This window comes from Anser anser, assembly GCF_964211835.1.
Source record: "Anser anser genome assembly, chromosome: 19".
Lineage (NCBI taxonomy): Eukaryota > Metazoa > Chordata > Aves > Anseriformes > Anatidae > Anser > Anser anser.
This window is the reverse complement of record NC_139740.1, coordinates 12444938-12471525: the sequence shown is the minus strand read 5'-3', so window position 1 is coordinate 12471525 and position 26588 is coordinate 12444938. Positions and strand designations below refer to the sequence as shown.

The window sequence follows — 26588 nt, the reverse complement described above, 5'->3', positions numbered from 1 at the left end:
GCGGGATTCAGTCCCGAGCTCTGTGTACTCGGTGTGAAGTTGAGCCCTTTGATAGAAGTTTTACTGATGTTTTAAATGAAGTCTTCTCAAACACACAAAATAACCCAGATAATTTAAAACCTCACAGAAAAAATAGGGTGGAGAGAAAAAAAAAAAAAAGGTAGTTGGTGCCATTGGTCTAGCAGAAGAAAGGAGGCTGGCTTTGGTTACCAACATGACAGACCAAAAGCTTTTCCACAATTGCTTTCCCAGGGTTACTTGCTTGAGACGGGAAAGGTCTGGGCGACAGCTGGGAGACAAATCCAGCCCTGGTACGGGCAGCTTCCCTCAGGAACAAATTAAGGTCGTTCATCTATAAAATAGGTTTTGTGCCATAAATACCAGCGCGAGGATGGGCACGCGGTTAGCAGCTCCCGGCCTTCGTCTCGCTCGCCCCTCAGCTCCCTCCCAAAGGCAGGCGGGCGAGCCAAGAGGTGGGGGTGGCTCGGGCAGGAGCTGCAGGCAGCTGAGGGAGATGAGCTGGAAGCCAGGAGCACCCCGTAGGGATGTGCCCCCCCTCCACCACCTCACCACGAAGCCCACCGATGGGCCAACCTGGGCTGGCCAGAGAGAGCCAGAATGGGGAGTTTGAGAAATCCCTCCTGGGCTTCAGCATCCCAAGAGAAAGTCCTCCTTCTCTGTTCTGCCTTTGCCTCCCCATCAGGCAGGTTTGCAGGCCACACCAAATTTGTGCCCGAGTTACCTGAAGGACCTGTGCGTGATTTAATCGCTGCACTCGAGTCCAGCCCAAGCCTTTGCCTTACCTACTGGAGCTGCAAATGCTTCCCAGCAGGAACAGCTCCTGACAAGGAGGGGAGGGAGGGAAGGCAGGGCAGAGCTCAGCTACTGTTCTCAGCTACCACCACACATGAGAAGAAACCTTTTAAGACATTAGGGGTGGAAAAAAAAGAAGTCAGACAATATTAATTTGAAAAATATAAAATTTTAATAAAGGCTACATCTCTTAATTACAATAATTATTGTACCAAGTAATTTTTTTTTTAAATGAAACTCTTTATAATGCATAATTTACAGTATAAGTAGAACAAAATGCCATGGCAAAAGTCATGAGTACAGGACTTGTAATAAAAGGCATAAAATATATTTATACATAAACCCCTTAAACAAACAAGGGAAAGCTTGAACCCTGAATATAGGGCGACGCATGGCCTAGTAACACCATGCAGGCACAGGTACTGTACTGATTAAATTTAAACAACACTAGAGATAGTGTATTAATATTTTCACCATACATTTTCTACAATATATACAGACTTACACGAAGTAGCAATGGCAAACAGAATGCACAGATTAACTTAATCAACACAAAACCCAACTGTAGAAATGCAAGGTCTTCCTCGGGAAAGGGTCGCTCTGTCCTAACACCCACGCACACGCACACGAAGCTTTCCAAAGGGTTGCAGAGAGCCTTCGCTGACACCTCCCATTGGCTTCAATGGGTGTTGTGAGGGTAAGGCAAAAAAAAAAAAAACCACCACCAAAAACCACCACACAACTAATCACACGCTCCACAACGATCTGAAAATACTCCTCATCATAGTTACATGTCGTTTAAATATAAGTTGTGCTAACATTGAAGTAGACTGGCTAAGAAATTAGCTAGCTGTGTGGAATACATACGGGTTTTTAACCTGGCTTTAGCAATGTGTCCTTTTGGTGTGTTAAGTATGGAAATGGGAACTGGATGGCTCCTTCTACAGCTCTTCCACACTGGGGTTTTGCTCTAGCTCACCTCGACCAAGATAGGCACTGGACACCACACGGCACCCTCAACACTGACAGCAGCAAAGCAAAAACCTCACACCACAGAAATCCATGGACGAAATAGCAAGTTTTTGGTGTTATATTGCATCTAACATATTTAATGCTTAAGACCTTTATTTCAAATTAGAGCAGCATAGATTAAAATGCATCGGTCTCTAGATGGATGGTAGGACAGTATTTTTATTTCTTTTTATTATTATTATTATTATTCCTTTAGAAAAGTTTTATCTTCACTTGGAGAAATATTGGGCACAACATCGGTCCTTCCCTCCTCCCCCTTCAAAAAAAAAAAATTCATGAATGCACTCCTGGCCATACTCCTAAATTTTAGATAGTGGGAACAATATAAAAAAATAAAATAATCCTTCCTCCCATCACCCTACTTCCCAGCCCCTCTCTTCTCCATTGTTAAAGCAGCATATCCAAAAACTGGACATAAGGGAAAACAGACTGTTCAATAAATATCAATAAGGATTACTGTTAAGGTAAGCTATACATAGTTTCTCTTAGTCCATAGATTTCAGATCCCCAGGAAATCATATATTATGTATGGAAGTCTCTCAAACACAGTCTGCATCTCCAATAGCCAACAGTGGTCATGTTTTTAATAAATAGTTCAGGGTTTTTATCATCTCAGTACCCAACTCATGAATAATAAATGCCATTTTTTTCCTCTAAGGCTAATTCAGCAAAGTCTTCAGAGACTTCACTTTTTTTTCTTCATTGGTTCAAAACTTTCCTTCAGAGTTTTTTTTTCCTTGTCATCACTACTGTTGTGTGTCCAAAGACTTTTCTAGCTTAAATTTTCTTAAGAAACACAGATGCCATCAATCGATCCTTTCTACTTTCCCAAGAATCCTTCCTTCGTACATGGGCAGAATTGTTTCATCTTCCCAAATCTCTTCAAACACTGCACCACAGTCAAACTCGTCGCTTGCTTTTTTGAAGTAGTATCTGTGGTGAGGAGAATTAAAACACAGTTAAAAATCAAAAGGTAAAGTAAAGGATGCTTTGGCAGCTCTTTAAACCACAGCATTTTCAATCTCTCCCTCCTAGGACGCTCCTCCAGCTCCCAGCGTGGCCAGGAAAACCTCAGGGCAGGTCAGGTCCAGCAACATGAAAGCGTCCCCGGCTCTGCAGGGATGTAAGCGGGGACAGCAATGGGACAGAGGGAGCGAGGCTGAGCATGCTCCTCAGCAGTGACAGCAGCTTCTACAGCACTGTGAGTAAATTACACGCGTTGGCAGTGGGTATCCTTAGCAGTAAGGAAAATTAGAAAGCACGGTGATTTCTGGTCAAATATCTTATTTAAAAAATAAATAAATACAATTTCAAAGCAAGGCATTCTTAAGGTTCCCCTCTCTCCCCACCTCCTTTCTTTCATGTGTTTTCTTGTTTCAAAGCCTAGTCCCAACATTAAAATTAGCAACTGTTATTAAAAGGAGAGGCTTTTTAGGCATACAGATGGATTAAAAGAAAGCCTGCCCAGCTTCCTGCAAAGCAGCAGCTGAAACTCTGCGGCACTGCTACAGAAAAACTGGGAGCTCCCCATTAGAAACAACAAAGTGCCTAATTCACATATCCATTTTAAATGACAGAAACTACTGTATTTGTTTCCTGATGCTTCCTAGCGGTCACATGCAAAGAGCAACCCTGGTCTAGCTTGCAAGATGTGACACCAGAAGGTCAAGTAGCAGTGTCCTGCATTCCTTCTCTTTTGCTTTGGGTCGTTAGATCATGAAGCCAATGCTCCCAGAGACAAAAAACACCCCCCACCCCTCCTGTGTCAAACAGTAAGGACCCCTCTATTATCCTGAATTAGACCGTTCAGCTTCTTGATTAAAGGTTCCTTTTATCCCGTTTCTAGCTTTCTTCCTTCTAAGGCTGCTTAATTGCATATGCACAAATGAAGGGCTTCCATTCAGAGGGGTAGCATTTAGGGAGCCTGTCCGTCTGCCACCGCACACCTCCTCGGACATGCCTGCTCCCTTGCTCTCTTGGAAAAGTGCTTTCCCATCTGATCACCAGAAATGGAAAAACCTTCATCAGAATTACCAAAAAAAAAAAAACACCAAAAAAACACTTCCCACACCCCTCCCCTGTAGTTTCCAGACAACTGGGGTTAGCAGATGTTTGCTAGGTGAGATTTTCAAAAAAGGAGAGCAAATTAAACTTACTCTTACTGGTAAAACTGACAAGGCCAGGGCAGGCTATTAGAATTTTGTTTTTAAGTAGGGAATGTTCTATTATGCATTTTTAAAATACACAGTAAAGATGACTTTCATATCTATTTATTTTTAGGGTAAGTTAAAATTATTTTGGTAGGGGGATAAAAGCTGGCTTTTTGCTTACAGAGATTGAAGCAGCTACATTTAGTCAAGGTATGTTTAGGATTTATTTTTGTAAAGTCAGTCCAAGCTGAATTGACACATGTTGTGTCTTTAAAGGTTCAGCAAGGAAAACACATTATTTAAGTTCCTCACAGCCTGCGCTCACTGAAGGCAATGGCACAACTCCCACCACCGTTAATGCTGCAGGTCAAGGCCACAATTCCCCAGGCCAGCAGGCTTGAAACAAAACCAAAAAAACAAGGAAAGTTTGAATGAATTACAAAGAACTTTCTCTTTCCTTTCCCCTTCTCCGCCCCTCTCCAGATAACAGCCGTTCTTCCCAATAACTTCCTCCACGAGCTGAAATGCTGGCTGTGTTTACAAAATTTTTATTTGAGAAAACACGCTATGACCTTTTACATAATTACAACCTTATTTCACAGAAAAAAGGGGAAAAAAAAAAGAGGAGGCAAAGCAAAATCCTCCCCCACAACATCTTCAAACAAGTCGCTCTGCTCTTATTTGCTCAGAAATGGGCTTTCCATTGAAACATATTTTATGTGGCAAGCCTTGCTTTTCTTTTTTTTTTTTTTTTTGGACATCTGGCACCAATAGAGCCGAGCAGGCCTGGTGTTACAGCTCTGTTTTGAACCACTGCCATGTTAAGATTACCCGACACCACCCAGTTTTTTTGTGTGTGTGTGTTTGTTTTTTGTTAACGCCATCAGTATTAAATCACTGCTTAATTCCTTCTTTTTTTTTGGGGGGGGGGGGGGGGGGGGAGCAAAGCAGCAATTTTTTGCGGGGCTGCCCCATGGCCCAGCGGGCGCAGGCCTCGGCTTCGAGGAGGAGCAGTGACAGGGCCCGAGGTACCCGCCTCACAAACTGATTCAATCAATAAAGAATTTGGAGAGTCGAGCATTTATGCATGTCTTTGTGCATTAAATGAAAGGCAAAGGCTTCAAAGACATGCTTATTAAATGTGCCTTAAAAAGAAATCAATGCCAGATGTGACCAAAGCAGCCTAGTTAGTGCCTCCCCGTAACACACACGCTACTCTGGGCACTGCGGCCCTCTTCCCTGAAGGTCACCCGCAGTTTCACTCAAAGTCCAGCCAAAAGTCAAAGCCTAGATCAAAATGATTCCCTGGAGGTACACACATTTGTGTAATTAGTTTCACCTTGTGTCTGTGCAAGATAAAATACTGGGCATGTACCCAAGTTCCTTTTATAAATTTCAGTATTGTCTTTACCCAGGTGTAAAGGGGTGAGATCTAAGCAAAACATTGTTTCATCCTTGTCAGTCACTTAAAAACATTTTCTAAAGTAATTACAGTCTGACAAGGCACAAATAATTGCACCTGGAGGGGCTTTCAGGCCACAGAGGTTCTAGGATCCTACTCCAGCACTCAGTCATCGCACAAAAATTGTCACGGAAAACAAACGCACCAAAAAAATTAAAAAAGGTTTTGTTTTTTTTTTTTGGGGGGGGGGGGGGCAGGGCAGGGGGGTAGCAGGGTACTACAGCCACAAGGAACAGAGCAGCAGCAAACCAGGGCGAGGCTGAGCAAGCTGGTCTGCAACTGGGTCATGGGGCTGCATCCATGGCTGTAGCAAGAGGAACTATACGGAGGGCCATGAGAGACTGTACGAGCTGGGAAGTGGTGAAGGGGTGCAAGAAACACCAGCACCTACCCTGGAGGTTGTCCAGGTTGGGTGTACTTGCAGGTTGCTGCCATCTGATGGCAGCTGGGCGGGCTGCAAAGATGACTGGGGGGCAGGATTGGCAATATTTCAGCCCCAGCCCCACTGGGCAGCATCCAGAGACAGACCCACAGCTCAGCACCCTCCCAGCCTGAGAGCGCCCCAGGGTGATTTCTGAGCCGCATATGTGGAGTTTCCAAAGCTAAAGGCAAGCCAGTGATGGTGCACCAGCTGGAAAGGCCTCTTAACAAAACAAAATGACCATTTGGAGGTTAAATCCAAAGCTGCCAGTTACAGGGCAGGCTGCCTGGCTCTTTGAAGAAGTGCCAAATTCAGTGCAAATTCAAACCTTAAAGCTGGACCTTCACCCCCCCCTGCACAGCCTGTACAAGAAGTGGCAGACAGATGATCCCACTAGCACCCAAATCCACTGGGAGATTACAGCAAAAACAGCCGACAAAGATACTGCCATGGGAACAAGAGCAAGGAAGGAGCAAACTGGCTAAACTGGGCCCTGGAAACCAGACACGCAGGGTTCACTGGTGGTGTCTGAGGAAAAACCCAGTATCAATGGTGGATTTTTCCCTACAGGGCAATGTTTTTCCCCCTAACAAAGAGAAAAGGTTTTTGACGAGCTGAAACAAACTGGCTTGCACCTCAGCTACATGTCCGCTCAGATGCAGTATCCCAGCCTTCCACTCACTGGATTTACAGCAACACTATTCAAACACACCCCAGGAGCTGTGGGACAGAGGTGGCCTTGTGCCCATTTTACAAACACAAAAAATTACAGTAGCAACAGGAGGACAGAGCTGTATGAACGTTGACACCTCTGGTTTGTAAAGTGAACCCCACAGCCCACCCCACTCTAGGGGCTCCAGGCCCTCGCTGCAAGGTGAGGTATTCACCTGGTATCCAGCTTTTTGGACAAGAGCTGTAGCACGAGGCTTGCCAGCCTGCATGTTTATGCAACTCGGAAAGAGGCAGGGGATGGAGAAGGAGAGGAGGTGGCCCAGTAGCCAAGCTGCTGCTCAGGGAGTGCAGCTTGTCCCAGTGTTCCATCTCCAAGCTGCTCTTGGTTTGAGTGGGAAGAGCGTAAGAATAGAAAAGCTCCAAAAGCTCCAAAAGGTGATGTAAATGTGTTGCTGTGGGCAGATCTGCAAAAAATATCTGCTGATTCTTTTGTCTTATTTCAGTACATGAAAGAACAAACAAATGACAAAGATTCTTACCTATAATTTCCCTTTTTGCTCAGCTGCTCTTTAAAGTGCCCAAGTGTCAGGCTCTGGGCCTTTAACATTCTCCTGTAGGGAATTTCTTCTCCGCAAAAAAAATAGGTGACAACCAACTCACTAGACTGAGAGGTGTGAACAACCGGGAGTTTCTTTGGCTCTTTGTGACTGTAAAACAAAAACAACACACACAAAAACTCTATTTTTCCACTTGAGAACAAGCAGTTTCACTGCACTCAGTCTACACGTAATGCTGGTCAGAAATACAGTGGGTGTGACCTGAAAGTCAGATATTCCTGTACTCGAGGTGAATTTGTCATGCTGTGTTTGCACAGCACTTAGCCCTGTGGGATGCTGGGCTCTGACAGCAGCTCCTGGTTGCTTTGATGGTGGAAATATCAGCATCACAAAGCGCCCAGCCTCAGGGTGCATCTGAGCAGCAGAGACTCAGTCCCAGTCTGTGGCTGGGAGAACTGAGGTTAGGAACTTGCTGTAAAATCAGGACCAAGGTCCGGATGAGCGTGCACAGGGCTCACCATAGGCTAAGTACCTGCCAGGCCCAAGCACTGTACGTGTCTGATTTTAAAAGATTCATTTCATCTACCTTCATACAAAGCATCTGACAGACTTCTTTCTCATGCACAAATCTACCTGCAACCAGCAACAGCTAACAGTAAAATTACTCCAAGACTATTTCACCTGAAGTACACAGGTGATCTTATTTTTTTTTACTCATGAACAGCAAGGATAAAAGTAACCGGATCTTGTCATTTGAAATAAGGAACTCTTCTTAAAGAATAATTAAAACAATATTACACAGCAAAATGGCAACGCTCTGGTGAATGCCATGCGGCCAAATCTACAACTGCTTCTGAGGCAATGTACACTTGGCATGTCAAAAGGTCACAAAGTGTTAGTCCGCAGTAATTTAGTCTTCCTAATTTGTTCTAAGTCTTTGTAGAGTGGCTTCAGAAAAAAAAGCTGCTAGCAAAGACAGCTGGTGGACTTAAGGTCAACCAATTAAAAATGAAAGGCTCTAGTCAGGTGGCTCAGTCTGGACTTCAAACATTACTCATTGCTTAAGATGAAGAGGGTAAGAAAGAAAACTTTAATTATTTAGGCCATTTTAGACCTCTCTGTAGCAGATTTCTTGTTAAAAGAACCATCCTGTAATTAGACTAATCCAATCTTTGTCCACTTTACAGGAATGCAAGTTAAAAAGAGCCAGAGACAAGATTTGAAAATGTTTTGTTCTTTCTTTAAGAAGAATGTTTGAAAGACTAAAACTTCAGATATAAAAATTTCCTCTCTTTTCAAAGCACAATCCATTTAATGAAAATAAAATTATTATGATATATATATTTCCCAATCCTTTTATCCATGTGCAATACTCACTCTTCTGTCGTTAGACTTGCATTGCAAAATGGGGTGTTTCCCCCCTGAACAGCAGCTGAGTGGTTTCGATCCCTCTGCTGATTTGAGGTTGAACATCTGAAGTTGGGGGGAACAAATGGGGGAGAGGAAATTAAAAAAAAAAAAAGATCTTTTAAAAATTGTTGAAATACAGTCTTCTTAATTGAAATCTCCTGTGGGTCGTTAAGTTCGCTCTTTGTATCAACCCTCATATGTTGTAAACAATCAAAGGAAGAATTAAAAATGCTGTGGGCTAATGATCCTTCCATACCCAAATGAATGATAACCAGTCCAATTCTCCACTTGGTATGTAGCTGGAGTCCGGCCCAGAGGAAAAATGGGCAAATTACAGCCATCAAAAGAGTGGAAGTAATAGCCTAGGATTCAAACTATTTGTGCCGGGGTAGGGTGGGGTTGGAATAAGGAGGCTCATCCTTGGGGCTTGGCCAAGCTGTGCCGTCATGCATCCCCACGGTCCAGCCCCATTCCTGATCTGGACCTCTACCTACACCGCGAGGAAGACACCGTCCACGCGTTCGCACGCGCCTGCTACAGCCTTGCCAGCGCTCAGCCTCCACTCGGGTGAAGAAGAGCACAACCAGCACCCAGCAAATGGCCCTGGCTGAGGCTCCTACCCCGGGCAAACCCCTACTGCTCCCCAAATCCCAGCACCAAACCCAGCTGGGACCACCCCGTCCCTCCTGCCGTCGTTACCGTTGCTTCTGAGGCTTGGAGACTTCGGCGAGCCGGCGACACGCTTCCTCCAACTGGGCGAGGGTGTTGGGCGGCGTGAGCGGGGGCATGGTGGGGTCCTGGACGAAGGGGTGGGCGGGCTGCACCCCGCGCGGGTGGCTGCCGGTCCCCCAGGGGTGGTGGCGGCCGGGGCGCTCGCCGGGGGCCCCCTTGGCAAAGTCGGAGCTGTAGGCCTTCTTTGTGCTTTGTGTGCTTGGGGAGGGGAAGAAGTCGGGTTAGAAAAGCTGGAAAATATGACTTTAATAGCAGCTCCTATTCTGCTCGCTCCCTCTCAAAAGTCTGTCATAACATGAAAGGAGGTTTATTGCCAAAAACATGACATTTTTGTGGTTTTTCTGGTTCTGCGGAACAGCTTTTATATTAAACCGGAGGAGCAAAAAGTCTCATTTGTTTTTAGCGATTGTAAAAATAGACAGCCCATGTAATATATAAATATTTACCGGGAGCGATATTGCTGTAGACAGCTGCGTATTTACCTATGGGGCTTGTGCTTATTTTGTCTCTCGCTCTCCAGCATCCACTGCCAGACGTTCTGCGCCCGGTCCGCCTCACCGCCAGGTAGCTGCACCCCACCGGGGCCGGGCAGCCCCCCGTCCCCAGCCGGCAGGGCGACGCTCTCCGCTCCTCTGCCCGGCCTCTTGGTCAGCGTGCCCGTCCTGCTGGTGGCGAGAAGGGGACACGAGCCCATGGTTAGTCGCCTGTGCTGCCCCACGCACCCCAGGCAGCACCGACCACAACCCACCCAGCCCCCTGTGGTTTTCCCAAGCGATCCCACTGCGGGAGGAGGATGGGCTGGTGATTTTTGTGTGGGTGTGATGGAGAAAGGCTCGCGGCTTACCCGAAGGGCTCCAGCGGAGGGAGAGGTGGGTCTGTGCCTTTCAGGTGGCCCTTGCACTTGGAGAAGCAGTAGTAGTCGCTGCCTGCTGGGCAGCAGCACTGCGCCCGCTGAGCCGCCTCCGCCTCGATCTGCTCCTTCGTCTTGGGTACGGCGTGGTGGTGGATGTAGTGGTGGTGGACGTGCTTGGTGGTCTGCTTGGTGATAAATCCCTTACCCAGGAGGGTGCAGGCGGCCGGCGAGGCCACACCGGGCTGCAGCTTGCCTCCTGGCAGGCGATCGGGGGAGCGGGCACGGGGGCTGTGCCGGCCCATGCCGGGAGACTGGCAGCCGGGGGTCTTCAGCACGCGGGAGAGGTGCTCGTCCAGGATGGCCTGGGGGTCCTCCTCGTAGCTGCCGGACGGTAGGAGCGAGAGCGGGTGCTGCGGGTGCTGGGGGTTCGCCATCTCCCGACTGCTCTGCAGGCTGGCAGGGAGCTCCGTGCCCTCCTTCTCCTCGTCCTGGAGGTGAAGCATTGGTGGGGGATAAATGCAAGAGGTCGGGGAGTCAGTGAGACACAAGCTGGGACATCCCCCCCCCCCCAGCTTGCCCACCACAGAGCCATCCCACGGGAGCCGCGCTCCTCCCTGTGCCCTCAGAGCAGGCAGGATACGGCCCCGCTGCCCCCCCAGCCCAGCGGCATGCGGGATCTCTGCTCGGTTAATCCTCCTACCTCCTTGATTTGCTGCAGCCTCTCCTCCAGACTGTCCATGGTTTCTTGCTCCTGCTTCAGCTTCTCCAGCCGGGAAATGAGCTCCGCAGCGAAGGCAGCCGGCTCCACCGGGGTCATCTCCTTGGGAAGCCGGTGGGTCCTCTACAAGGAGCGGGGACAGAAGGCACAAGGCATGGTTAGCGGGCGGCGCGGGGCGCGGGCGCTTAGCCGGAGCAGCATCGCCGGCCCCGCTACGCTTGTTGTGTATCCATGTTTGGATGAAAAGACGACCGCAACTAGGCATGGTCTGCTCTGGATTTTTATGAGCTAGTGCTGTGGCCTCATGGAGTGACATCCTCCCCACCAGCGTTTGCCTTCGGCAGGAGCAGTTGGTCGCACTCTGAGGAACCCCCGCTTGTTCTCTCTGTAGTACAACCAGCCCATCAGTAGCTACTCTGAAGTAGAAAATCTTCAAAGACTGTTGTCAAACATCAAAAAAAAAAAAAAAAAAAAAACCTCTGAGGTGGGAGGGAGAGACTTTAACTCAAGGAATAAAGTGAGTATAAACAGAAAGGAGTTGGAAATTAAAAAAAATAAGATGGGGGAGAAAAAGGGAAAGAAAAAAAAAAAAGAAGTCAAACGGTTGCAGATCAGAGAAGTACTGGTAATTTATTTCCTGGCTACACACTGGGCACCTTTGAGGTAGTGTTGTCTCAACAGTGTCCTAGATCTCTTCCCCCCCCTCCATCTCTTTGTACAGAAAATGAAGAAAGCTGCTGCAGGCTAGCAGTGCTACACTGCTGAGCTTGGCTGCCTCAAGCAGATCTATCAAGGGAAAAAGGGAACATCTCCAAATCAAGTGCAGAATATAAAAAGGCAAAACGAGAATTTCTGCCAAAAGCAGCAAACATGGTAGGGAAATGGGGGGGAAAAAAAATGGAAAAAGAAAGCACCCACCTGACTCTCCCCTCCTTCCTGCCACCCCCACACACCCCCACTCCACTCCCCCTCACCCCTACTTTCACTCTTTCCTTTTTTTTTTTTTTTTTGTTGAAAGCAGAAAGCTGAACTGCCAACTCTTTCACATACTACCCACCAGATGAGGTGGGGCCTCTCTCCGGCAACCACTTAGCTCCAGAAATGATGTGAGGGTAGAAAAAGGCCACTCTGCTGGAAATTGTCACTCTTACACAAGCTGGCTCTATTCAGTCCCTGATCAAAGCACTGCCTTACAGAGAAAGTCGATTTGCACGCCCTGGGACAAAATAATCTAATTTACAAGCTCAGGCTATAGAACTTTCTTTATGGAGGAAGGGAAAAAAAATACCAAAAAGAAAAACCACATAAACCACCCCCCTCCACCAGAAATATCATCTATGATTTCTTGCTGCTTAAGACAGCAGAAAGAGGAATTTTAGCATATTAATCTCAAGACAAGATAAGTTTATACTTGTCTGTGTAAACAGTTTATTCACTGCAGGAATCAGGAGCCTGCGAGTCAACTGAATTAGCAAGTCAGCGAGTTAATTTTCAAGAGCAAGGCAACCCCACGAACTGGACCCCCTCAAAGCAAGGCAGCGAGAGTTCTGAAGGCACGTATTTGCTGCAAATGTTTCTCTTTCGGGAGAGCCTCCTTCCTGCCAGCTTACACATGGTGTGCTTTTGAAGGCTGCAAGCAACGCGCGCAAGGCAAACCCTGGTCTGTGCGGCACCGAGGAGGTGTCAAGGTGGTGCCCGGCTCCTGCACCTGCAGCCAACGCTCTGCCGGACCCCACCAGAGCATCCATGCTTGAATTGAGACCAGGAGGGCAAATTCAGTGCCATGGAAGAGCCCTAATTAGCACCTGGCTTTCAGGCGATGACCAGATGTGACTGTGCATAAGCAGGTTTCTGCAAGGATGCTGAAAACACACGGCTCCTGCCTGACGCTGAGCAAGATCTCTCCTGAAAAGCTCTGGCACCGGGTAAGGATGGAAACGCGCCCCTCCCCTGCTCCCGTCCCTCCAGGTGTACCGACGGTCCCGGGGGGTTTGTCCCAGGCCCTGCAGCTCCCACCTGAACTTACCGGAAAATGAGGTAGAGAAACTTGACCGTTGGCCTTAACGCTCCGATGCATCTCCCTCTGGAGCTGCTTCTTGCTCCCGATTCTGTACGGGGGGATCCCATCTCTGCACACGGAAGAGAGGTCACCGTCAGCTGGGGCTCTTGGAGGCATGGCATGGCAGATCAGCCTGGCTTCCACGCAATCACCCCGTGCTCTAACCAAGCCAGTTCTCCATCGGCCCTAAAATACCCTGGGCATGCTACAGGCCCGTGTTCCCAGCTGTCCCGAGTGCCCTGGATGTCACCTGAGGCCAGGATAAGCCTCCAGCATCTGGCGGCTCGGGAAGGGGCTGTGTCACCATCTGCACGGCTGAGCAGTAACTAAGTAAAAGCTGAGCAGCAAGCTGAAGGCAACTCCACCTGAGAAGACGCCCCGAAGATCCCATTAGCTTCACTTCTGAGGCATCTCCCTGAAAGGCCCTTCCACTGATAGGCTGAAGCTTTTGCCCTTCAGCTTTGTTGCAGTTTTCACCACCAAATTAAGCTGAGGCCACAACTTTCTCCTAGCCCTAAACCACCCCATGGGACATCGGCACTACGGGAACAGGAAGAAGGCGGCTGAAGATGGATGGCCACCAAAGGGCTGCTCCCCACCTCCAGCCCTACTGAGGCTCTGAGATGTTTCCCCTGCCCTGAGGCTGGCCAGCACAGGCTGGCGAGGTGCGAGCAAACGCGGGCCGTGCCCTTCGGCACAACATCACTCCCCTCATCGCCAGGAAGCCACGAGGAGAGGCCGGGAGAGGAGCACGGGTGCCAACAGAGCACTGCACGGCCTGCTCAAGGCAACGCGGGGCGTTCTCATCTGGCCACGCAAAAAAAAAAACACCTCGGTTAGGATTAAAGGGCCTTCCGCAGACAGCGGGGACAACCGGAAGAGCGTGCCTGGAAATCCTGAATGTCTGATGCCACCCCTTCCCTCAGACTCGCTGAATAACCTTGATCTCCGGCCCAGTCCCTTTCATCCCTCTGCCCCCACACCTTACTCATCTCCAGAACAGCTCCTGCCCAGCAGAAAGCTGTGGCGGCCGAGCAGGCAGCGGCAGCCCTGCGTGCGCAGGCCGCGCTGGTGGTGCGACACGTTTCGGGTGCACGGCCAGAGCCACCACACGAGGGAACGCCATCCCGGGGTGCCGGGTCTCTTCTCCGGAGGCGGATGGCTAGATCTTGCCACTCCACACTCCTGGTTTGAAGTGCCCTGTCTCAGGCCTTCACGAAGAGCTCAGCTAATCCTTCAGTCGCTATTAACGAGCGACTGTTTTAATGGGCAAGACTAAGTCGCAAAGCCCAGAGTGAAAAAGCAGAACAAATTCATCTTCATGAACTTGGAAAAATCTTGATAATGAGAGCGAGCGCGCTGGGAGCCCACGAACAGTCCGTGATGCCACAAGATGATCACCAGGCTCCTGCAGACGCAGCCCGTGAGCGTGCATTACGCTCCGAGTGGAAGGAGCTACTTGTGCCCGTTGCACAACACGGGGCTGCGGAGCGCCTTGGGGGGGGGCAGCTGGCCGTGGCCACCAACCGCAGCCGCTGGTGGCCCCCGAGTGTTTCTGCCCCGTGCGCGGGGCACCTGACATTGTTTGCATTAGGCTGGGGGAAGGATGGGGGAGAGCAAATCTTGAGTGAAAGCCAAATGAGCTGCACCTTCAGAGAAGCATCTGTTCACTGAGGCTTACTGAGATAAAGGTCTCTTAGGGAAGACCTTCAGTACACAGAATAATGAGTAAAATAGAGATTTTAAAGGTAAGTAAAACCGCCAGCATGAGCACATTACATGCACACATACATAAAGGTCTAATCCCGTTAGCACAGTCAATGACAGAGGAGGTGCCCTCCCTCGGTGGCAGTCCCAGGGGCCAGACGGGGCACGCCGGGGGGATGCTGAGGGTCTGTGCTCAGCACGAGGCACCCAAGGACACGACCAAGGGACAAGGGGGAGCTCCCCACCTCCCTCCCCCTGGGTCTGCCAGCAGGAGATGCTGTCCCCAGGCCTTGTACCAGGCTCGGTGCAGCTCTGCTTGCGGGGTGTCCCCATGTTCCCTGCACTGCGGGACCACCTCTGCCCAAAGGGATGGTCCATGAGATACGGAGCAGGAGTGGGGACTTGTGCTGCTCCCGCAGCCCAGCCAGGCAGGGTGGCTCGAAAAGGAGGAGAAAAAGCAAAGCCCTGCAGAAGCCGACTCAAGAGCGCGGCTCCTCTCTTTATTTAAGATCTGCCCTTGTTCAGGTCGGTATGAAGGCTGCTCCTTTCCCCTAAACCTCCCCTGGTTGCACAGCAGAGCCCCAGATCAAGCCTCCTGCTCCCTGCTTTTACAGCCCTGCCTTGTCAGAAGAGTTTTACAACTTGTAACAAAGTGCAGAATTAAAGGGAAAAAAAAAAAAAAGAAGGTATTTCACTGTGATGGGAAGGCAGTGCAGCTTGGGAAAGTCAGCCTGGAGAATGAGGAGGGACTTTTATAGCCAGTTTGATGAGTGCTTTCTAAATCTAGGCCTTCCACATGAAATGGGGGAGAACGGACAATGCCAGATTAGGAGGGCTGAACAAAACGTGGTCACCTACTGCAGGAGGGACAGGCGGGTAGAGCTGGAGCCAGGCTGAGTACAGCCAAGAGATACTGTGGGGGGCAAAACCCCGACACTGAAATAGCCCCCCTGATGAGGAGAAAGTGCCTTTAAAACTAAAAGGCTCCAGCACAGAGCACGGGTTTAGGGTCAACGCCAAGCAAGAAGGTGCTCCTCTTGGTGCAGCCTCTCCCCATGCTCCAGCAGCAAACATTTGCACTCACCTTCTTGGCTACTAAAGGCTGTGGGCTGAAGAGCTACAGGGTTTAGGCACTAAATAGTAGAGTTTAATTATAAACATTTCAGCTAACCAGGCTGGGGCTAAGCCAATCTGTTTCTGGGGGAAATACTAGTTTGAAGTCTTCTACCCAGTCAGCTGCCATTTAAGCCGAGCCAATTATCTTAGCCTTTTGACTCAGATGTGCCTGACCTAACCTGAATGTAGTTTTACTGCTGCTTTGAAATATCAGACTCATGCGCATATGCATTCACTCCCATCTTCATTTGGCAACGGCTCTGAAACAAGCCTCTGATCTTGCCAACATCAAAAGCCTGGTTTGTAAGATAAGGTAATATTTGAAGTTTGCTCAGCAGCATTCCCCTGTGTCCAAAGTAAATCCATAAATAAGATATAAGCAAATAAAAAAAAAATCCCCTTTCCTCTCCCCCCCCCCAATCAAGAAATGGAAATATAAATTTGCATGATGCTTTGTGGCTATTACAAAACACATACACACAGGCTGATCCCTGGCACCTAACACAGAAAAAAAAAAAAAAAGGCAGCTTGTGCATTATTTGGAGACCTCTCCTAAGTCCGGTGCAGTTGAGGTTTAGATATATTTTTAAAAAACTGACTTTGCTGTTATGTCTGACAGACTTTTCCAGAACAAGTTTTTGCTCTTCAGTCGATACCAACAGAAGCCAAAAGAACTCATTTCCATTCGCGCCGACGGAACAGAATAAAACCGGGTCCCCTGTTGAAAAGTGGCAAAGCCTGGCAGCAGGAGAGCACCCTGGCACGGCCTGCAGAAGCACGGCGGGCTTGTGCCCCCATCGCACGCACGGTGCCTTCAGGAACCGGCAGAGCCAGGTGCCAGGAACGGCTGCTAATCCCAAGTGTTTTACTGCGATCTTGGCAGCAGCCCTCCGTCTCCGTAAAGGAAGTTTTACATCAGCCTTAACTTCAGCCGAGCCTCTAGAAGTGCCAATTCACCTCTCCCACTTCCAAAACACAACCGCCCCGGTGCCCGCCCACCCCCGGCCCGCGGATGGAGCGGGGCCGTGGGGACGCCCGGGAGCTGGCTCCGCAGCAGGACCCGGTCCTTTGGCAGGGCTGCTCCCAGCCCCGCCGTGCTGCCCCCCCAGCCGCCCCCCAACCTGGAGCTGCGGGCAGTTTAATCAGCCAAGCTTCCCCAAACTCTCACAGCCTGCACGGGCTATTGTTACGGCAGGAAAAAACAGGCAGGCTTCTTTCATGCGCTGCTTTATGGGGAGCTCCTATTCACTTGTTCAAGGAAATTTCAAAGCGGGCTGCTACCCTCTTATCCCCGCTAAGCTCCCCTGGACTAACAATGGGCTGAAAGCGATTCAGTTAAGCCTTTCATCCACCATGCACTTTATTTCTCACTCAGTGCTCTCATCTGTATAAGGCCTACAATTGGCATTGCTGTGAAGAGAGGGTATAATCCTAGCCCTGTGAATCCCAAGTGACCCTACACTGGTCCAGAAATGACTAACCCAATGAATGCTCTGTTGACACATGATCACATACAACCAGAGCCAGTAAGAAGAAATAAAGAAGTCACCCTATGATTCAGCTCTTTTATTTAATGCCAATATTGTTCAATAAGGGAATCTAGTGGGACAACAAACTATTTTTTTCCATAATATCAGTTCAAAACACACTTGTGCATAAAAAAAAAAAGCAAAAAAAAAAAAAGCTTTTGTTTATGCATCAAGGATTTTTGGTAAATCCTGTTTTCCATTGTGCAGCATCATGCAGCACTGCTGACTTACAAAACCCAGAATGCAAATCTCCCTGAGGAGTACACGGGAATCACCGGCCACAAGTGACAGAGGCACTGGGGAAGTTCCACTGGCGAGACACAGAGCACAGCACTGTTAAGTGACAGGTTGGTTTTTCTAGAGGACTTGTACTTAAGTGAAGATCATGAAACACAAACGGAAACATCTGCCTTCTACCCAGTTGAAGAAAATGGTCCTTAAGAGCACTATGCGAGTCCTACTGTCTCTTCTACCCCCAGACACAAAAGCCCCATTTCTCTCCTGCTGGGGAAGGCAAACTGAGGAAGAACAGTCACACAACTTACTCCCAGCTGCACACTTCTCAGCAGAGCCAGGAGGAAAGCACAGATCCTGCAGTTCCTGGGCTCAGCCACAAAACCACCTCTCACCCCTACCCTCCTAACACACTCAGCCCTGCTCCACGCAGCTCCATTCAAATGGCCCTTTGAAGACTGCCCCAGCCACACTAGATGAGCAGCTATTTGCCCCTTCAGGTCACTGGCCCTATTAATGTACGTTCTGACATTACCAATGAACCTTAATTACAGCAAGTACTTCCTACAGGAAGCAATCTCCTTCTCTTTGATGACTGATAACTAGTTAAGGAAGCCTGGCCTTAAGACAGAAGGCACAGGGAGATGCGCTCCTGGGTTAGGCAGCACTACCAGCACAGGGGAAAACACGTTTGCTCAGCTGCAGCTGCACAATGGCAACAGAGGGGTTCACCACCTTACTCCATCCAATGCCTACGGCGACAGCACGAAGCACGAGGCTGCCAGGCCTTGCTACGCCGCCCCGGTTTGGCAGGACCCTCGGTCCCACCAGTCCCCGTCACGCATCGGCACAGATCTGCAGATGGCACGTCCCAAAGGGCCCGAGCAGGACGGGATACTCACACGCTGCTGTCCGTCATCGACATGGAGTCGTCCGTCAGGGCATCGCTGGATATTTCGCTGTCGTTTGCGCTCGTTGCGGGGGCAAAGACATAGCCGGAATTCACATGGTAGGGGTTAACGGGATCGTTCCTCTTGAAGGACCTAGGGATGAGCAAAACAAGAGTCCAGTTACCAGTTGGGCTTGGGCTGGAGGACAACACGCAAGTTTAAGGGCAGCACTCTCCTTTTGGGAACCACCTACACTGGCTGCTCAGGCTCCTGAGGAGCAACCAGCCACCCACTGCCTGGGCAGTGTCTAAGAGCATCCAAAGACCAACCTTAAAGATGTTGCTTTTGGCATTGGACATGCAGTTTACGAAATCCCACGAAGCACCCCTGGGCGCTCTGACACCTTCAGAGACTTGCTCCTTAGAGCCTGGTGCTGCTCTGCCGAGGCCAATGGGAGCTCTGCTGTTGGCATCACCAAGCACAAGATCAAGAAGTTCAGAGCTCAAGTCCCACTGCAAGCCGCTGAGGGACCAGCTAATAAATGCCTCAATCTCCACTGAACACAGGAGTTAGGGGCGCTTTGGGAGAACCAGTTACGGTATCGGTCCGGCCTGCAACAAAAGAACTGCCCAAAACTGCTGGGGCAGGACCACCGTGTGTCACGGCGAGCATGGCCAGAGCCGCCATCCGCTGCCTCCGCCTTGGTCTCGCAGAGTGCTGCCATCTTCCCCGCACTACAAAGCGGCCCACTTTTAAGGAGAACCGACTACTTCCTCAGTCTGGGGTTTCTTGTGCTTAGGGTTGGGTGAGGGGAGAGGAGGATGGGAGGGCAGGACCAGCATGACGTGCTGCGGGCGGCGCTTTGAAGGGGGAAGGTGGCAGCGGCTCGCGTTAGCGGTTACCGACACCGACACCATGGGCTTGGCAAACCCAAAGCCCCACCGGGGCGTTCGAGCTGAGCGCCCAGGAGCAGACACGAGGAATTCACGGCGACGGCACGGCGGGGTCACCATGTGGGGGAACCGGGTGTCCCTGCGCCCGCTGGGGGCCACCTCCAGCGCCCCCAAGGTCCCAGCCGGGATCAATAGCCATACCTTGGGCAGGCGATAAGGGGATTACGCAGGGAGCTTCTAAAGCTGCGTGTTAAGGTGCACATTTTGTTCCTCTGCGAGGGAAGATGGGGTTGTTAAGCTTCCGCGTTTGTATATCAAAGCAAAGGGCCTTGTCATCTGATAAGGACTGCTGATTTTAATAATTAGGGCCACTTACCCAGGACTTGGGGGCCTAAGGAATGTGCCAGCAGGCTCGGCAGGTTTTTTAATGGGCTTTCAAGCTCCCCACCCCCACCACGGCGGGGCTGGAGGGGCCGGGGCTGGATGCAAGTGAGCAGCAGAGCGGCCCTAATGGGGAGCAGCAGAGCCCTCCTGCCGCTACCCACCCCATCGCCCGTCCCTTGCTCTGCTCTCACAAACATCCAGCCACCACTGCCCCACCGCCACGCATCCCTGCCCCACGGGAGAACAGGAGCTTTACAAAGGCTGAGGTTAAAAAAAAAATAATGAAAAAAGCAAAAAGAAACAGGAGGGGGAAGCATGGGGGAGCTGATGGGCCTCTCTGGTATGAGGCGCGGGGCTGGGGCTGCTCGCAGGTATTCCGCCCAGCCGGGGCTGCATTCCTTTCCGAGGGAGGCCAAGACGTTTCTGATGAGGAGATCAAGATGTTAAAAAATATATAGCCAAAAAAAAAACCAGCAAAAAACGAGATAGTGAGGAATGCCACAGGAAAGAAGTTAAATCTTCAAAGATGAATTAATTCCACATGTGGGCGAAAGCTAAGTTATCCCACTACTGCTCCAGAAAAGTTCCTCTAAAAACGTGCAGCCTTCTGCTCGGCCTCAGGGGGACGTGGAGTCCCCGTGACACCGCCCGGGTCCTCGGGGGGCTGCTGGGCTGACTGCGCACGGGGTGCAGCTCGTCGTGACTTTGACTTGAAACCAGCTTGGGTCTTAGGAGTGCATCCGAGGACCATGGGGCTTGGCGGAGAGGATGCTCCACAAGGCTTGGTGGAGCAGGATGCTCCACGAGGCTCGGTGGAGCAGGATGCTCCCCAGCCCAGGACCACTGCCCTGCCCAGAGGGGCCTGGCTTCTCGCAGGCCGAGCCAGGAGGGCTGCGTTTCCGTGCTCTCCCCGTGGATGCGATTGCTGGAGAAGCTGCGGTGGGGGCGGAGGCAGCGGCTCCGTATGAACACGGCACAGGGAGAGGAGGTGTGTCCAAGCACAGCGTTCGGGAAGATATAATTAGAGAAAGTGGCCAGAACTAACTCATCTTCCCAGGCAGTACCAGGCTGCAGCACTGCTTCACCTACCAAAACCCCACTAACACAAAAATCCCCAGAGTCTATGTATTTTTTAAAGTAGGCCCCCACGCTCCCCCTTCACCACAGCACCCTCCAGAAATCCCCACATACTTCAAGCAAAACAGCCCCCGCCGGTTCTCTCTGTTTAATTTTTATTTTAATTCGACCACCTTACTCCAGTAATTGCACCCAGATGCACCAAGTTGCCTGCGAGGGTTTTAAATTCCAGGGGAAAGCGGTGGGCTCCTGCCACAGATGCTGCGCCCAGGCGCACACACACCCCCCCCCAGCCTCCAAACCCCCATGCAAAGTGCTTTCAGCTGTCAGGTAGCAGTTGCTCTGGAGCTCCAAGGAGAGTGCCTGATGTTTCTGCGACTACTCTTACCCTGATGCGGTGACACGCAGCGGGTAACTCCACGTGCCGCGGTCGGCCGTGGGCACAGCAGAGGCGGGACCCTGCCATGAAACTCTCAGGGGCTCTTGGTCCTGTCCCCTGTTACGAGGGTGCAGTAGCAGAGTGGGATTTTTTTTTTTTTATTGCCAAACTCCACTTCTTCGAAATGAAAGCACTCTGGCAGCGCAAACCAGAGATTTATACAGAGAAGTGAAAGTCTACAAGGAGCGTTTCGAGGCAAAACTGAATCTCATTAGGTATTTTCTTGGGACAAACGGCACCGGGCAATCACAGGTTTAAAGGCAAAAAAAGGAAAAAAATGCATGCACAAATGTGAAAAAAAAAAAGTGTATTTCAACAAAACTATGTTAATCACAGCTTCCATGCTCTAATTGTAGAACACTGCTTGAAGCATAGCTTTACAATGGCATCATTTACTTTGATAATTGAAGCCAAACTCGGTTCCAATAACTTCACACAAAACGAGCTCCACCGGCGGGTTCTTTCAAAGGCCAGGAAGCCCTCGGAGCCGGCAGAAGGCCATCTGCGAGCCCCAGCCTTCCCCGAGCAAGGCCAGCCCCACTGATGTTAGAGCCGAGAGCTTAATGGGAGGCAGATGAGTCCACCTTGGCCTGAACAAAAACACACTGTGCGGCGGCACTGCAAAGGAAGGAGCCCAGCTCTGTGTACACAAACTCGTGCATGATAAATTTAGAAGCGCATATAAATAATAGCTGGAATTCCTGGACAATGGGGCCAGGTCCAACGCTCTCGGCAGCGTGGGGAGGCCGCTTTTAACCTCACCACAACATACAGGGGAGGGCAGCCACTCTAAAGGACAAGAGCTCTCTAAGTCAAAAATATTTCCTGCATTAGGGCTCCAAATACATAGGCAGCAATTTGCATGCACGCGCCTGCTCTGCAGCCAGGCGCAAACACCGTGTTGTCACTTCACTTCTGTTCCTGGCCGTTACTGGTGCTGGAGCCAACGTCCTGCAGCTCGCACGGTTTCTGTGGTCTCCAGCTTGCCATGCTTTTGGCCGTGACTCCGTGCCCTGGGATGTCCAGGTGGTCTCCCATCCGAACACTGGGCTGGCCCCAGATTGCTCAGCTCCTGGGATCAGGTGCGCTCAGCCCGGCTTTTGCTGCTATGGTCACATCGCAACCCACTGAAGCAAGTGGAAAGAGCCTGCACAGCACTTCCAGAACGTAACACACTGGGGAGGAGAGCAGGAATTCTTTAATTCCGTCGCACATACTAGGAGGGAGGTGTGGTTTGGCCATTCACCAGGAAAGACTGTGTGTAAGCTCCAGCTCCAATCCTAAATGCAATCCTAAATGCTGAGCGATGAGAGAGAACCCATCCATATGCTCATCAGCTCCTAGCACATGCACGCACAAGTGGCTTCACAAACGGACAGCTCGGGGAGGGACCGAGAAGCATCTCAGCTTGACCTCCCTCTCTTTGCATTGAGATCTCTTGGCCCCATGGAGAGCAAACGCTCCTGGAAATTCAACAGAAGGTGATCAAAGCCAAATGCACCACCTCATGTCCTGGGAGGGTAGATCTGATGTGTGAGGAGCAAGCTGCACTAATCCTTGGACAAAAAAAAGGGGAAAAAAGACAAGGAAAAAAAAAACCACAGCACTAATCGGGCAAGCAGCCACAGTTCTGCGAGAGCTCTCACGGACAAGGAGCGCGTGGGTTTTCAGCAGGGCCTGCAGCACTGCTAGAACGTTACAGCCAAGCCCTTCCAGCTCTGAATACCAACAAAGGCTGCAAGATAAAAGCATCCAACATCCCCCTCCTGGAAAGGAAGTGAAGGGCAGCAGTTCAAACCAGGTTCTGCAGAACAGCAGATGCTCGGGCAGCAACACAGAGAGGCACGAGACGAGGATCCCCAAACCCCACGTCCTCCACACGCCAGCTGCCAAGCGGCGCCTCCGCCCCGCGACGGCTCCCAGCAGGAGAGCCCCCGAGGCCACGGCGGGACGGGGCGCGTCCCTCCTGTCCCGTACCCACGCTGACGGCTGTCACCCCTCCAGCAGAGGCAAAGGACCAAAGCCGCCTCTCGCTCGGCCCCACAGCATCGCCCCTGCAGCCCTGAGGAGCCCTCCCAGCTCCTGCTGGGGCAGGAGGAGGCTCAGGCTCGCAGCCCCGCGAGCTGCTCGGCACCAGGAAGCCCTGCACAGCTGGAAGCTCTCTGCAGGGCAGGAGCAGAGAGCACTCCAGCACAGCCTCCCCTGCGAGGCAGAGCGCAGCCCAAAGCAGCCCGATGCCCTTTGATGTCCATGAATCACAGACACGCTCTCAAAATTCCTGTAAACGAGATGTCAAACACTTACCATAGCAAAACCCAAACTCCTCGTCCAGCAGACAGGAGCGCACATCTGCCAGCAGAGCCCTCTCCTCTCAACCCTGATTCAACAAGCCACATTTATGGTAAGGGTGGGGAGAGGAAAGAATACATTTTCAGAGGATTATACAACTCATCATTTGCTCATCAGAGTCTCTCTTCCCCATCCCCCTTCTCTCGGAGAGGGCTCTTGCTCTCCTCACCCTCATCTCCTCACCTCATCATCATTTCTTTTGCTTCCAACAAAAGAAAGGGGTCGGGGTGGCAGACGTGCCCCTACCACGGGCACAAGTGCCATCCCATAACCCGCACGCATCCTCTCCAGCTGCCATTAGGCACAACCACATCTTGCAAGTTTAGCTCTGAGTACACAGCCAAGAGGAGAGCACCAAAGATCTGCTCTTACTCCACACCTGGGATGTCTGCACTACCTTCAGTACTTAATTTTAAGTATCCCTCTGTATACATTGGCTCACAGCCATCCCAAATGGCTTTGACATGATACCAACCGCGAACGCGATGAGAGAGGCTGCGTATCACACACACACAGTCAAAATAAAAGAAGATTTTCTGCAAGTTGCACAGTTTGATGTAGTAAGTGCATACATTTCCTGCTCCATGACCGCACAATTGCTTCCCACATAACCAACATAGTTAAACGCTGGCTGATGGTGAAGTTGGTGAACGAGTAGGTTACATTATTCATGTGTCTATGTGATCCTCTCTACTACTGCGCTTAATAGGTTTGAAAGTTGAACCAATAATTAACGTATGTCCGGAGGACATAGTTGCTATGAAGTTTTTGATCTATAAGAGAACTGAAAGAGCCAATAGAGCTCAGGAGCACAGTATCTTGTTTTCCCTCTGCAGAGAGGGGAAAAAAAAAAGAAAAAGCCAACGCCCCCCAAATTCCACAGCACTCGGAGGTGCATGAAGCACCCGTGTCCCCTGCGAGCCCAGCCTTCCCCAGCCTCGCTGCCCAGCACGCCGCTCCACCAGCCTCTCCAAAAGCAGCCTCAAAGTCCCCAAAGTTAGCACAGAGCACGATTCCCACGGCTTCCCTTACCTGTAGCCGTTCTCGATAGCTTCCGTAGCTCTGACGTTCGCTGTAACCCTCAACGTCTTGCTGGATAGTCCAACCACCGAAGGCAGGATTTTGTTTTTAAAGTCTGCACAGCTCCATTCCTCTTCTTCATTCAAGGTCGGGAGATAGCCACAGACAACTTTTAAGCTCCCCAGTCCGTTGCTGTTCATGTAAGCAGGATTCTCTCCTCCACTCCTTACATATTCGAGGTATATATCAGAAGTTAAAAACATCTGGTAAGCATTTTCCTCCATCACAGTCTGAATCTCAGTCTGTGCCTGATCAAACATTATAGAATCTATCTGCTGCTTCTTGATGCTATCCCTTATGTAGGTCTTGGTAGCAGGCTTGAGCTGCTTGGAGACAATGCTGTTGTTCTCGATGTACCTTTTGTATATAGCTTTGGCTACTCTTAAAGTTTTGGTATCCTTAAGGTCCATCTGCCTGAAGCCATTGCAGGCAAACCAGAAGTCTAAGGTATCCACACATTTTTCCCTTTCCAAGAAGGTCCGAAAAAGATAGGCACCATCTTGATCTCCCAACAAGGAATGCAAGGATTTGGTCCATCTGGCCAGAGGGGAGTCTGGAGACGCGCTGCCTTCCGGCTCCCCGAGCCCGTTCTCATTCCTCCTCGGGGCAGGAGGCACCGGCATGGCCTTGAAGCTTTGGCTTTTCACGAGGAAGGAGCTGGCGGGCTGCGGGCATGGTGCCTCTCCTTCCTCCCCCGGGACAGGGGGCCGGGGGGCGTCTTCCCTGAAGCTGCTGCTGGGGTCTGGGAGGTGGGCGAGGACCACGGCGCTGCTCATGGCTCCGGAGCCCGGCGGGGAGAGGGGCTCGGAGATCCTGCAGGAGCCGCCTGCGCCTCCGCCTGCCTCTCGCTCAAGTCAGCAGGGGATCCTCTGAGCCTCCTCTCTGCAAAGGGAAAAAGAAAAAGGGGGGGGGGGGGAAGAGAAAAAAGGAGTATTGATCTAATCAAAACCAGATCCTCCCGACATCAAAGACAAAAAGTAAACAGGCTTTTCAACTCTTCAAAAAAAAAAAAAAAAAAGAAAGAAAGAGAGAGAGAGAGGAGGGGGGAGAGAAAGGAAGGGGAGAAGGGGAGCGGGAGCGCGGCTCCATGGCAGCCCGGTGGCGAGTACCAGCCCCGCTCCGCTCAACTCCCGGAGCACTTTTACGGGGCCGGGGGGGGGCACCTCGGCCCTCCCCCAGCTCGGGGGGGCTCCGGGTGGCTCTGCCCCGCCGGCTGCTGCCCATCGGGCCCCCCCCAGCACCCTCCGGACCCCCCCCCGGCCGGGCAGCGCTCGCCCCATTTCGGGGTACCCCCCCGCCCTCCCTGCTGGGGGGGGGGAGAGGGGCTTTTTGGGGTGCTTCGCGTGAAATCCGGGAGCGGGGCACGGGCAGCCGGACGCCACCCGCTCCACCACCCCCCAAAAAAAATAATTAAAAAAATTAAATGTATAAGGGGGGGGGCGGCAGGCGTACCTGGGCGCAGGGGGCATCCCGGGCTCCCCGGGCGATAAATAGGAATAAAAGGAAAGGGGCCGGAGGGGGGACGGGGGGGTGAAGCCTCGCTGCCCGGCGCTGCGCGGAGCCCAGGCTCGATCCCGACGGAGGCTGCCCGTAAAAAACCTGCTCCCGAAATGGCGACGGAGCCGGGAGGAGGGAGCCGGGCACGGCGCAGGGGAGCAGCCCAGCACGCCGCGGCTCCCCCGGCCCCGCTCCGCGCAGCCCCCGCGCCCCTCACACCGCGCCGATCGGCGGAGGAGATCAATTAATTAAATAAACGCATAAAGATCCGCAAACAGGAGCGAGATAGAGCGATAGAAGCGGCCGGCGGGGAGCGCGGCCCCGAAGTTGCCACTCACCGCGCGGCCGGAGCTCGCTGCGCGCCCGCGGCCCCGCCGCCTGCCCGTCCGCCTGTCCGTCTGTCCGAGCGGCCTTCCTCCTCCTCCTCCTCCTCCTCCTCTCCTCCTCCTCCTCCCCGGCGGTGCAACCGCATCGGAGAGCATCGGGGGGTGGGGGGGGGGAAGGTGGGAAAAGG

General features: G+C 51.3%; 1 protein-coding gene and 1 long non-coding RNA gene across 4 annotated transcripts in view; one reads left to right on the top strand and one right to left on the bottom strand.

Annotated features, from left to right (window-relative positions):
- Positions 1 to 8478, top strand: part of LOC310883896 — a 90768-nt gene extending 82290 nt beyond the window's left edge. For both annotated transcript variants that reach the window (XR_014573919.1, XR_014573920.1), the window contains 2 exons: positions 2881 to 3046; positions 8295 to 8478. This is a non-coding gene — a long non-coding RNA (uncharacterized lncRNA). The remainder of the gene's footprint in view (positions 1 to 2880; positions 3047 to 8294) is intronic.
- On the bottom strand, positions 963 to 26588 carry AXIN2 (axin 2). 2 transcript variants are annotated; one of them, XM_083804925.1, is made up of 11 exons: positions 26413 to 26588; positions 24530 to 25459; positions 18368 to 18508; positions 12847 to 12949; positions 10803 to 10943; positions 10094 to 10590; positions 9732 to 9911; positions 9217 to 9447; positions 8485 to 8580; positions 7090 to 7257; positions 963 to 2778 (listed from the first exon to the last, which is right to left on the bottom strand). In XM_083804925.1, the coding sequence occupies exons 2-11, from the start codon at positions 25351 to 25353 to the stop codon at positions 2652 to 2654; spliced, it is 2508 nt and encodes an 835-aa protein (XP_083661051.1). In that variant the 5' UTR covers positions 25354 to 25459; positions 26413 to 26588; the 3' UTR covers positions 963 to 2651. The 2 variants fall into 2 exon arrangements, with proteins under 2 accessions (XP_083661051.1, XP_083661050.1); XM_083804924.1 differs by having other exon boundaries at positions 9732 to 9914; positions 26413 to 26587.

Excerpts from the sequence above, each read along its gene's own strand:
- AXIN2 (XM_083804924.1), bottom strand. The coding sequence starts at position 25,353 with ATGAGCAGCGCCGTGGTCCTCGCCCACCTCCCAGACCCCAGCAGCAGC. Across the intron at positions 18,509-24,529 it reads GCTATCGAGAACGGCTACAG|GTCCTTCAAGAGGAACGATC; the intron begins GTAAGGGAAGCC and ends GCTCATCCCTAG. Across the intron at positions 7,258-8,484 it reads GCAAGTCTAACGACAGAAGA|TCACAAAGAGCCAAAGAAAC; the intron begins GTGAGTATTGCA and ends TTTGTTTTACAG.